This window comes from Ziziphus jujuba, chromosome 9 (genome assembly GCF_031755915.1).
Source record: "Ziziphus jujuba cultivar Dongzao chromosome 9, ASM3175591v1".
In the NCBI taxonomy this organism is placed as follows: Eukaryota; Viridiplantae; Streptophyta; class Magnoliopsida; order Rosales; family Rhamnaceae; genus Ziziphus; species Ziziphus jujuba.
This window is the reverse complement of record NC_083387.1, coordinates 27,423,507-27,437,153: the sequence shown is the minus strand read 5'-3', so window position 1 is coordinate 27,437,153 and position 13,647 is coordinate 27,423,507. Positions and strand designations below refer to the sequence as shown.

Here is a 13,647-nt window from a genome sequence, read left to right as displayed (position 1 = left end):
AAATTAATGTGAAAGTGAGAGTGAGGGTTACTAATTAGGAGACCACGAAAAACGGTAAGTTTACAAAAGCAAATGTGAACTACTTAAAAAAGGGGTCTTTCCACGTTGAAGGGATTGAATAAATTTGATAGGAAAAGACTACACTTGGACTATGCATGCAAAGAAAAGGGAAATGACCGACTCAATCATAATAAATTTGTCTTTTTTGAAAGCACAAAGAAATGAAAGGATAAATAAATTAAATAAATTGTACAAATAAAGTTTAGCTAACAGATGTATTCCTCAATATTAAAGTCACTTTAAACAACTTAAAATAATATTAAGAATAAGATGGGAAAAAATAAATAGCAACTATAAAAATCAAAGAACTAGTAGTTGCAGCAGAGACATCCTGGACGATACTATTATATATGGAACTTATAATACATAATTGTGTATTTAGTTTTGGGATTTTTTTCCTCTGTGATATTGGTGATGTTCATGATGAACCTTTTTTTTTTTTTTCCTAATATATATATATATATATATGTATACATATGTATGTAAAAGACCCTTACAACCATCAAAGGAAGAAAATATTTATTCATTCACCAATTAAAAGAAAGTACATTTTTTCCACATGTCGAGACATCATTCCTATTAGTAGTCCACATCGATATATTGTAGTGGTCATTAGAAGCTGACAAAGGAACTTCACATTTTCTGGACATCGGAAAACCACATTACTATCAATGAAGAATTTGGAAATTAATGTCGAAATTTTTTCTCCATTTAGTATGTTGGACCCACAAGTGCAGTAGGAAAAAAAACAATTTTTTTTTTTTAACCAGGACACAGATAATGTGGTATCACAAATTACTAATTTATTGAATAATTAACAATTATTTTATACAGTTTCGATGCTATTGTGCATGATTATAGATCATTTAATATTTATAATGCATATGATAATTAGAAATGACACTACATAGTATAGGGTATACCTGTTATACGCAATACCTTCTTATACGGTAGGAGGGAAAGTTGATAAGAGAAAATAAGGAAAAAAAAAATAATAATAAAAAATTAGGTAGGGGGAACCTCATATATTTAATTGATTAAGTGAAAGTTCCTATAACAAAAAATAATAAAGTGAAAGTCCCTTTAAAAAAACATAATTATAAAGTGGAATTTAATAGAGGATCCATGAATTGGAAAATTTACCAGAACAAACCAACGACTTAGAAAAGAAACCTTTCCATACGTTCAATAGACTATACAAGACAAGATGAGAAATGGACATCTATGCACGTCAACTGTGACACACTTTATCTCTACTTTTACCAGCACCCGCGTTTTAAAAATCCACAAAGAAAAGAAAAGAAAAAGAAAAAGGTTTGTGCAAATAAAATCTAACAGCTGTATGTCTCAATGTATTACAGTAACTTTTTATTTTATTTTTTTATTTTGCTCAATAGGGTTACTCTAACCTAGAACTTTAGGTAGGGAGGATTGTGGATAATGAAGAACAATGAAGGAAAAATAAACCACTACAATAACATAAATAAATAAATAAAGAACTAGAACTAAGAAATGTTTATAAAAAACAATGAAAAAGAAACCGAGCTGCTAAATTTCTTTTAATATTGATGGTAGAGGATTCGACTAGATTATTTTTAAAATAAGTTGCCATTGTAGTTTAACTTTCACATTCCAATTTAAATAACTCTTTTTTTATGTCAAGTAATATGCATGCTTTCCATTTGAGAAAAACAACGTTGAAGCATCAATGTATTTGAGAAGGCAGTTCATTTATAATACCCAAAAAATGTAGGAATATTGTTATCAATGCACCTCAATTCCTAATTTCTAAATTAAACTAAATGAAAGATATAAAAATGCCCATGTGATAGGCATATATGTGGCACATGATTAATCTAGGAAAGGGATGTGGAAAGTATAAGAAAGACAGACAGTGTATTTTTTTATAAAAGTTTAGGGTGTAAAATGCTAGATAAAAAATTGGGGATGCAAACTGCAAACTCTGATATGATTTGGAGTGCAACGGAGCCAATTTTTCTTTAAGATAAAATTTTGAAGGTATCAAAACAGAGATGGGAAAACAGGGCAGAAATTAATAAACAGAGACAGAGATGGAGAGTGTGAACTCGGTCCTATCTTGTCAATGATTGTTGGGTTTTGATTATGTAACAACAAACCAAATTTGGAAGACTTGTTGTATCCAAAAAAAAAAAAAAAAAAAGTTGAAAGACTCGAATTATCAATGGATTAGTCTATGTTGGCTTTAAATAAAGCAGTTTATGGAAGGCTTTGGGTCATTAACAACCAATTAGTCTTGTACAAGTTGATCATATTCCACATCTTCTAATTTGAAAACATGCTCATCTTGATTGCGAGAAATTTTTAACTTTTTTTTGCTTTCAGAAGAAAAAGATGCAGTTGAATTGACCCATAATGGAAAAAAAGAACTTGACTTGTCCCCATCATTTTGTATCCCTGCTTCCTCTCTTCTTCTCTGTTTTTTTTCTTTTATTGATTTTCGCATAAACTTGTTATAGCTAAGATCGATCATCTATAAGTTGCTTCAATATGTACACATTAATTTGAGGATGCTACCAGGAAATTGTTACCATCAGATTTACAGCTAATAGAGAATTGCCGATATTTTAAAACAATCTGGAAGCATAATACTGTTTCAACCATATAATAAATTTTCCAATTTAATATTTGATTTATTCAATAATTACTACGGAAATTGTGTAAAATGACAACTAACCCATGTTCATTGGAGATGAAAAATGATTGGGTTCTTTTACAAGTATGAAAAAACAATAATGAAAAGATTTATTCTGTATTAGTCCTACACCGGAAGCTCAACGGTCAATTTGGAATTTCTTTATCCATAAATTGATGCTTCAACATTAATATGGAAATTATTTTGGTTTTAGGTGGCGCATTGGTGCACCAGGAGATGACATGTAGTTGGAAATTTAAAAATACCAACAATTTCTCATATAACAATCAATTAGTCTTTCATTCTTTTCATTAACAATTAATTAATGTTACAGACTCGCAAGAAAGAGAGAAAAAAAAAAATAGCTTGCATCAAGCACTTGAAGGGAATAGAAATTCATAAAACCGCTAAGTCCAGGTAGAGTAATTAGCAAAAGCCCAAGCTGTTAATATAGTTTAGGGGAAACAAAATTGACAAAATAAGACAGGTTTGAAAATTGAAGTATCAGTTATGTTAACATCAAAAAATTTGCTTGAAATATTATATTTACAGGAGACCATATCAAGATATGAAAATAAATATAAAATGTACATTGCTTGCCACAATTAGCGGCTACAAGAGAACGACCAATGCTAATTCTATTCTGGAACTTTTGAGGGTTGTATATCTTTTCGTCGAATATTTTTATGCGATTGGTGACATTCATGATCAACTTTTTGTGTCTATTTAATATATATGTCAATGCTAAGTGTGTATACATATATATTTTTTAAAAGGTGCATAAAGAGACACTAAAAATCATGAAATAAAAATTACATCTTGTTATATAAGATAATAATAGTAATAATAAAATTATTTGAGTAAAAAAGGGAAAGATTTTTCATTATATATGCTTAATTTTGTCTCCCATAATATTCACTTTATAAATCAAAATAGGACAATTATATTTTTTGATCCTATATGCTATTTGAAAAGTGGTACAATAGGATTTGAATAAGAGAGAAATGATCAAAGAAATAAAAGAAAAAAAGAATTGATTGAATATAAAATTATAATCTATATATCCAGGGGAAAAGAACCAAAGTATCCCTTAAGCTAGTGTGCAATAGAACTGTAGAAAACACCAATAAATGAAGTTAAAAAACAGAAAACAAAAAAACTGGGGATAGAAAAACAGAAAACAAATTAGATAATGTAAAAACAACCAATACTCAATCAAAGAGTAATTAATATATAACTAAAACAAGAGAAATAGCTGCCAACACAATCCAGATTCAGCAGGAGAAGACAACTGATTATTTTTATACTTGTAGCCTAGCTTCCACATCATGATGTGATCAATTATTTAACACTTCAACCTCTAAACCCTCACGTCCTCCTCGTTATAACTATCCTTTTCCCTTCCCACAGGTACAAAATCTTCATAAACCAAAATTGCTTCTTCAAGTACAACATTATTCCCAGCAACAATTCCAACTACCAGCCCACTAAAACATCCTGGCAAAAATGTCACCCAAACAAATGCAAAATGAAACCATGATTCTTCAGAAGCTGGTGGTGGTGATTTTAAGGCCACATAACTCCCACATTTTGCTGCTAATGGATAATCACGTAACCCCAAGTTCCCATCATATGAACTTGTTTCAAATGTAGCAAACTGGTTCCCCTATAGTACTGGTCCTGTAAGATTGTTATGAGAAACATTGAAGAAAGCTCGAAACGTGAGCTCCTTCAGTTGGAAGGGATCTATCCATGAAGCCTGTTATGCTCTACAAGTTTGATGGTATGTAGCCACTAAGAATCTTTGTTGGACAGGTTAACAACTTGAATCCCTTGTAGATTCCCTATACTTCCTTGAATCTCTCCTTGGATCCTGTTCCTAAAGCACAGCAGTAATAACAAAAAGAAAAAAGGAAAGGAAGGTATAGCTTGTAACATAATGAGGAAGACTTGAATCCTCAATGACTTTAAATAATGGCAGTTTGAGGAATGTTGAGTCTTGGTTCATTTCTTAAATAACAATCAATTAGTCTTTTCCCCCATTTTCTTTTTTATCATTAACAACCATTTAGTCTAATGGTAAAAAAGAAAAAAAAACAAAAAGTCTCTCATAATAGAGCACTTGATGGGAATAGAAACTCATAAAACTGTAAGTGTATTTGAAACAGTGGCATAGTAGGGAAGATGAAAACAGAGCCCCAACTTAGGACTGTCAATGATTTAGTCATGATCAACATTTCTCGAGATATTTTCTTTGCTATTTGTGACATCCATTATGAACCTTTTGTATTTATTACTTTTTAACACATATACAGAGAAAGAAAATATGATGGGTCGAGTCAACTTCTTTTCATCCATTATATTTCAATGCAAATTCAGTATTTGCATTGAAATATAATGGATTAAAAGAAGTTGACTCGACCCATCATATTTTCTTTCTCTGATTATTCTGATCTTCCCTGTTTTCTTATTTGTATTAAGGGAAAAAGATTTTTCTTTTTTTAAAGAAAAAACAAGTTTGAGTATTATTGGTGTAGTTATTTTACTTGAAATGTAATATTTTTAATTTAATATTATATCGAGAAAGGAAAATATAACATAACATAATTTCCAGTAATTAGGAGGTGCAGCAGAGACCCATGCCAACAATATCGTGGAACTTTAGTGGGCTCTGTACCTTTTTCATGGAAATCATATATAATATATGTATGCCAATACAAAACATTAGAAGGTGCATAAAAGACACTAAAAACCATCAAATGAAGATTACAAACTTGTACTACCAAAAAAAAAAAAAAAAAAAAAAAAGGAAGAATAAAAAGCTTACTATTCACTTTTGCGACAAAAAAAACCATCAAATGAAGATTACGAACTTGTTCTACGAAAGAAAAAGCTTATTACACACTTTAGCTACAATCACACCAGTTATACATTAAACATAAATATATGCTCCTATTCATATGAGTTACCTCTGTAGTCTCACCCTAAAAAATTTTGAAATCAAATCCGGCCTCCTTGAGGTGATCACATGTCCAGCCACCATTCCAATTAGCAGTCCACATCCATATCCCACCACTACAGCTTTCCATCCAAAACTAAATATGGAATCTGATTTCTCATTATTGTTGACACCATCAGAAGCTGGCAAGCGAGGGTTTTCACATTTTCTGGACAATGGAAGACCACACAATCCCATGTTACCCTCAAAAGAAGAATCTTGAAATGTAGAAACTTGTCCACCTTGTGGTATTTGACCCACAAGTTGATTGTGAGACAAGTTTAAATATGCAAGAAAAGTGATGGCTGTCAATTGCTGAGGGATTTTACCAAAGAGCTTATTATTAGACAGGTCCAATGATTCAAGCTCTTTTAGATTTCCTAAAGATGATGGGATGAGTCCACTAAAATTGTTGCTTGACAGATTGAGCATAACTAGAGATCTGAGACGCCATAACGTACTTGGAATTTCTCCATCAAATTTATTGTTAGAGAGATCAATTGATATGAAGTCTGTTAGAGTCGTTACCAACTCCATTTCTTGTCCCTTACATATTATCTTCACCGAATCATTATAAGTCCCTTTTTCATCGTATGCTGCATCTGACTCAAATCCCATTTTGGAAACTTTAGAACTCATGGAAGTCCAATTTCTAAAATATTCCAAAGGTAAGTTTCCGGTAAAACCATTATGAGAAAGATCAAAGGTTTTCAATGTCATAAAGCCAAAAAAATCACGAGGACACCATATTGCGCCACGAAATTTATTGGAGCTTAATACTAGAACTTGGAGCCTCTGCAAATACTGCAACCAAAACGGGAATGTATCACTTAGTTGATTGTGTCCGAGATTTAAAACGTCTAAGTTTTTGCATTTGACAAGCGACCTTGGAATATTCCCATATAGTTGGTTGTGACTCAAGTCTAATGTCATTAATATGCTTCTATCTCTGCAGATTTGAGGAATGTTCCCAACGAAGCTGTTTCTTCGAAGATTGAGCACCCTAAGAGAACCATCCAGGTTTTCCAAACATTGAGGAATAGTGCCATCCAGATGGTTATTTGATGCATCAAGTACTTCAAGATCCCTTAATTTGCAGAACAAGGGATCAATTCTTCCAGTCAAGCTGTTATTTGATATGAACAAAAACCTCGTAGACATTGGAGGAACAACAAGCGGCCCCTGCAACTTGTTTGAACTGAGATCAAGATGAGACAATCTTTTCCATTGATGAATCAATGGAACTTCTTCCCAACCGGTAATGAAGTTGTGAGAGAGACTCAACCGACCCAAGTTCATGCTTAAGAACCACTTAGGTATTAGGCCGCCAATTTTATTGTTCGAGAGATCTAAAATGCCCAAGTCATTTTGTGCTTTCAGGAAAAAAGGAAATTCAGTTATGTTGCACGAGGACAAAAATAAACGATCAAACATGGGAAGAGCAGAAATATTCAAACTTATATTTGTTGTTAGAGATAGGCTATTATATGAAAGATCAAGAGTTTTAAGCATGCCTGAGAAGATTTTGAAATCAACTCTGCCACTTAAATTGTTTGAACTAAGGTACAGTCCTCTCAGCAGAATAAATTTGGCGATGGAACTTGGAATATTTCCATTCAATCTATTTCCACGTAAAGACAGAATTTCCAAAAAGGATGAGTTAGAGAGGACTTCAAGGTCTATAAACTGATTGTCATCCAGATGTAGCTCTCGAAAAGAAGGCAACGTAAGTAAAGAGGAAGGGATGGCTCCATTCAATGAGTTGCTTGACAAATCTAGGATATGAAGGAAGGTCAAGTTACCAAAAGTATGGGATGGGATTGAACCTGTCAAACTGTTGTTACGGAAATAGATATCTTCCAGAAGATATGGGAGTGATATTGGGAGGCTTCCATGGAAAAAGTTATCTGAAAGATCCAACCTGACTAGTTGTGTAAAATTTGCAACTGAAGATGGAACACGACTATGGAAATTATTTTGGTAAAGATATAAATTTTCCAGTTGTTGGAGGTTTCCAAATGATGAAGGAAATTCACCACTAAATTCATTTCCTCCCAGGTGAAGTGTCCGAATTTTTGCAAGGTTACCAAGTGTAGATGGAAGCTGACCATTGAAAAAATTGCCTGACAGGAACAGATATGAGAGTTGAGAAAGGTTTCCAATGGAATAAGGAAGAGGCCCTGAAAACATACAAGATGACAGATCCAATTCATCCAATGATTTGAGGTTACCGATTGAATTTGGTATTTTCTCTACGAATTTTGTATTTCGGAGTCTCAAAAACGTGAGGTTGCTGCCAGAATGAAATTCCGGAAGAGAACCAGTAAGATCTTCATTATCCGACAGATCAATGGCTTGTATGTTAGGTAATTGGAATATTCTTCTTGGAAACTCACCAATTAACCCGCATCCACAAAGAGAGAGATGAGTGAGGGAAGATAAATCTGCCAAGGATTCGGGTACTTGTGAAGAAAGATTCAAACCACTGAGATGAAGTTGTCCAAAACTAGTTAAGTTTTGGGAAAGCCTTCTCAGCAGCTCTGGCTCTTGTTTAGTTGGATATGTGTCAAAAGGAAAATCCATGCCAGAATAGTAAGAAATATCAAGTGAAATCAAATTTGTTAGACTTGAGATTTCAGACGGTATACGACCAGAAAAATTAGAGTTAGAGAGGTCGAGATGGGTTAACCTGGAAAGCTGCCCAAACTCAGAGGGAATTGAACATGAACTGAAGTTGTTTTGAGCAAGATTGAGCTTTTGAAGATGAAGCAACCTGAAAAGGCTGCTGTTCGAACGTAAAGGACCATGAAGGCTGCAGCTAAGGTCAAGGCCTACAACATAACCTGTTTCCATATTGCATGAGACCCCATCCCATGAACAACAATCACTTCCTGCCTTCCAATCTCTAATATTTGAAAGATCGTAAATAGGGCTGAATTCTCGTTTGAGTTGCAGTAAAATGGAGGATTGGTGAGGGAGGCAAGAGAAATTGGAAGAGTGTGAAACAAAGATGAAGCATGCTGATGAGATGAAAAGGAGGTAGTGGTGTAAGAGGAATTGATACGATGTCTTCATTTTTACCGAAATAATTTTGAAAAATGAGAGGAATCAGATATATGTATCTGGTAGGCTGGAATGTATGAGGGTTATAAGGCTTTATATAGTTAAATTTTTAGTGTAACTTTCAAATAGTTCCCTTTAGTTTTTTTTTTTTTTTTTTTTTTTTTCCTTTTAACTTTTTTATTTTTTTATTTAGATTATGACCAACATTATATTTTTTAAATTAAACGTCTTCTTCTCTGTTTTGTTCCTTTTTTTTGTTTTTTTGGTCAAGATATGGAACCCCAAAAAATAAAAATCCATGGATATGAATCCCAACTATACATGTGTTTAATCAGCAGTTAGTGTGGTAGAGGGAAAAAAAAAAAAAAAAAAAAAAACAACCTGGTATATGGATAACTTGGTATCAAATATCATTTACAATTGAACACTTAAAAACTATTTTGTCCAGTCCAAATGCTCCAATTGTATCGTGTATGATCATAGCTTGTTCGGTATGTATCGCACATAATAATTATATGTGAAATGAAGGAAAAAAAAACAAAGATTGGTAGGAGGAATCTCCTATATTAAATTAAAGTGAAAGTTGCTTTAAGAAATAAAAAAATGAAAGTCCCTTAAAAATATAAAATAAAATGAAGTGAAATATAAAAGAAGGGATGGTACAATGGAAAATAGACAAAAGCAACTGAACGACTTAAAAAAGGAGTCTTTCCGCGTTGAAGGGATTGAAAAAAATTATACAAGAAAAGACGAGATCTATGGAACATCCATGGCAACAGAGGGGAAATGACCTATTCAACTATTGCACTTTGTACACAAAGAAATAGAAAAAAAAAAAACAAAAAAACAAAAAAACAAAAAAAAACAAAAAAAAATGAATGGACAAGATAAGGTGAAAGTTATAGGAGGGTCCATGAAATGGAAAATTCACAAAGTAAATGAGAGACTTGGAAAGAAGTCTTAAAGAGGAGAAATAACCTACCTAACCATAACACTTTGTAATCGACCCCAAAAAAAAAAAAAAAAAAAAAAAAAAAAAAAACATAAAAAAATTGTAAGACTTTATCCTACATTTACCAGCACCCACGTTTTTTCGAATGCACAAAGGAAAAAAAAAAAAAAAAAAAAGTTTGCACAAATTAATGTAAAATCTAACAGCTGCAAGTCTCAATATTAAAGTAACTTTTTTGACAACTTTATTCGTTGTGAAGAAACGTAGTCCTTAATTAATCAAAAGAGTCACAAATTATCATCTTAAAAAAAAAAAATGGCAAAAATAGAAAAACTATCAAAATATCATAATAAAGAATATATATATATATATATATTGAGGAACAAGCAAAGATTTTTTTTTATTTGCCAATTAGTTTTTAAAAAAATCTTTTTTTCCAATAAATTAGCTTGTTACAGTATCGGCTAGCTTTAAATTAGAAATGGCAAAAAATTCCACCAACATGTGGACCCAAAAGGAATTTCCACACGGACATGACCCCCCTCAACTTCAGTATGTTTTAATCACAAATCAGTATCACCTAAAGGAGCAATAGTTGACCAAATTTATATTAAAGGATCTGGACCTTGTCAAGTCAGGTTTACTGAGTCCCACCTATTAAAAAAAAATAATTGAGTCGCACATGCTATTTAATTAATTTGCCGGAGGAAGGTCCCAAAGCGTTTTGACTTTACCGCTTTTTTTTTTTTTTTGGGTTAAAATTTAATAGATTAAGTTAACTTTGGAACTATTTTAATGTCTTGGTAAGTATTATGTTGTGCCCCTTAACGATGAACACTAGGAGGATCTTCTTTTTTTTCTTTTTTCTTTTGGTAGAAACTTTACAGACTAAATTAACTTAGTGAAAAATTAATTAGTCTGGAAAATGCTAAAGATTTCAAAACCTTAATTATTTAGTCTGGAAAATGCTAAAGATTTCGAAAACCATTTTTTTTTTTTTTTTTTTTTTTTTTTTTTGCAAAAGTCGTGGTAGTCGTTGCTATGTTACGCCCCTGGTGATGAACACGAGTATAATTCTTTACTGAGATAGCAAATATTAACTTGATGTATTTAATTATGTTTTAGTTTTTAGACCAAAAATCTAACATGGAAAAGTTAGTAACGGATTTGTTGGTTAGTAGCTTAATGGGTTTTGACTTGTTATGAAACAGCTGGTGGCAATGGATTAATAAATTATTAAACTTTTAAACCTTTTATTGTCAATACTTGAAAAGAAAAATTTTGGAAATGTGGAAATTAACCTTGTTCTTCTTGTACTATTGGACCCACAGGTGCAGTAAGAAATTTCGATTAACTTGTACTTCTATATGGTATCACAAGTAATTCATTATTGAACAATCAACAATTATTTTAGACCATCCACGTTCAAGGGATTGAATAAATTATACAGGAAAAGACTATACATAAACCTAGCATGTAGACAAGAGGGAAATAACATACTCAATTATAAGAAATTTAACAAGCACCGGCCTTTAGAAAGCACAAAGGAGCAAAAGAATTAATAGATAAATTGTGCAAATAAAATCTAGCTAACAGCTGTTTTATTCTAGATTGGAATCACACGAAAAAGATAGACTCAACGAAATGGAAAAGGATTTATGGGGTGACACTGACACATTGTTGACTCTTGACTCAAGCCAGCTATTTTATACTATTAATCCTAAATATTTTTCCAACAAGTTATAATAGAGTTGCTCATGCAATTTAAATTTGGTTGGAGAAAAGTTCCCAGGTGTTTTCCCTTAATCGCTTTAATATTTTTTTTTTTTCATTTTGGTAGAAATTTTATTGATTAAGTTTACTTTTGTAACTATTTAATTAGTATGAAAGTTTCTAAAGATTTCAAAACCAAAATTTTTTCAAATGCCATGGCAATTACCATGGGTTATTAATGCTTGATCGTCTAGAATTGTTGTTTAATGTTTCTAACTAAAGATACGACAAGTCTCTTATTGGATTAATGCTGCATCATCTAGAATTTTTGTTTCTAACTTATTAGAATTCGATCAAAAAATAAAAATAAAAAAAAGGTCTGTAATTAGAACGACCTGATAATAGTATACTAATATCACTAATCACAACTGTTGCATTTGCTTTGTTTAATTGGACCAAGCTATCTTTTAAAGTTTGATTAGAAAATCAGTTTATTACCTCTAAAAACAGATATGAAGTAAAAATTGAAGAGGGTGGGCTACCAGACTTTGAATGTGTTTTCTATCCTCGTACCACAAATTCGGTTAATCATGCACTTACACATTATGGCTTCGATTCTACATCTTGTTCTGTTTGCTAAGAAGATGGTCCCATGCGGCTTTCTAATCTTTTTTCTAATGATGTTTTAAGAAAAACTAATAATTATCCAAAGTGGTTGCTTGTATATATTTTAAATTTTTTTTATTTTTATTTTTATTTTTTTGGGAAAATCGCTTCCTATGTAGCAAATGGGATGACAAGTTTCTCGGCATCAGTTGCTCATAAAAGATCGACCATATCAAAACTGATATTGAGGTGGGAATAAGATGGTTAAGAAACAGAGATGGGAAAACAGGGCTACAAATTAAGAAACAGAGACAGACAGAGATGGAAGCGAGCTGGATTCCTGTGAGTTTGTTATGAGAGGTACATTGAAGTATGCAAGAAAGCTGCTTCAGTTGATGAGAAATCTTTCCCTGAAATCTGTTTTGAGAAAGATCAAGGGGATTGAAGCCCAGATATTTTCCATGATGCTGATGGCATACTTCCAATAAGAATGTTTTTGGAAAACTTAAGAATTCAAAACCCTTGTAAACTCCCAATTCATTCTAGAATCTTTTCCTTTGAACCTGTTGCTTGAGAAATCAATCACCAAAAAAAAAAAAAAAAAAGTCCTGGATTTTGTAGAAAATCCTATCCATACCCTTGGCTGTTAATTTGATTATGAGTGAATAAGCTTGGGGCCATGAAACAATTGAGTTAGTAAAGCTCATGGCAATGAAATACAAATATCGAAGTCCAATCTCATTTAAAATGAAGATAAACGAAGAGATGGGAAAACAGGGCACAATAAAGAAGCAGAGATAGAGATAGAGATCAAAAAGAGTATAGCATGATAGAGCAATTGAAGAAGGGAATAGAAACTCATAAATAGAGCACTTGAAGAAGGGAATAGAAACTCACAAAACTTCCAAGTCCTTTTACAACAGAGTAATCTGCATGAGCTAAGCTGTGAATATAATTTAGGTTTAAAAAAATGACAAAAAGGAAAAGACAAGATTGGAGATTAAATTATCAGTTATGTATAAATAATAAATTTATCTTGATATATAAAATTTTAAACTGATCAAGAAAGGAAAAGCTGCAGCAGAGACCCATTGAAGAATCCTACTTAAGACATAACATTAAAACTGTTATGTTGTAATGAACATGTGGAAGGAAAATCTGAGAAAGAATATAACAAAAAAAACAAAAAACGAAAAACAAATAAAATAAATTAAAAAGGGGAAGCAAGTCACATGGAAGGCAACACAATCAGGATAATGCCGCAGATTCGTTTAAACTCAAGTTTCAAACTCCCTCCTCATTCTAATTCTCCTTGTCTCAACAACAATATGACATATAGCAATTTCAATTACAAGTCCACTAGCATATCCTGGCAAAAATGTTAGCCAATCAACCCTGAATCTCTCCCTGAGGAGGAAGGAGGGATTTCTCCTTCTTTTGGGAAAGACCAAGGGATTAAAGCTCCCAGATATATAAAACTTTTGAGGGTTGTGTATCTTTTCATCAGCTATTTTCTTGGATATCGGTGATATTCATGGTAACTTTACATGTTATCTGTTTGATATATATATATATATATAT

General features: G+C 32.1%; 1 protein-coding gene across 1 annotated transcript; it reads right to left on the bottom strand.

Moving 5' to 3' along the window:
• Nucleotides 1-4,094: 4,094 nt before the first annotated feature.
• Nucleotides 4,095-8,585, bottom strand: LOC107427745 (receptor-like protein 33). Its single transcript, XM_048481063.2, has 3 exons — nt 5,704-8,585; nt 4,559-4,613; nt 4,095-4,400 (listed from the first exon to the last, which is right to left on the bottom strand). Exons 1-3 carry the CDS (start codon nt 8,583-8,585, stop codon nt 4,095-4,097), a joined length of 3,243 nt encoding a protein of 1,080 aa, XP_048337020.2.
• Between the last annotated feature and the right edge of the window lie 5,062 nt (nt 8,586-13,647).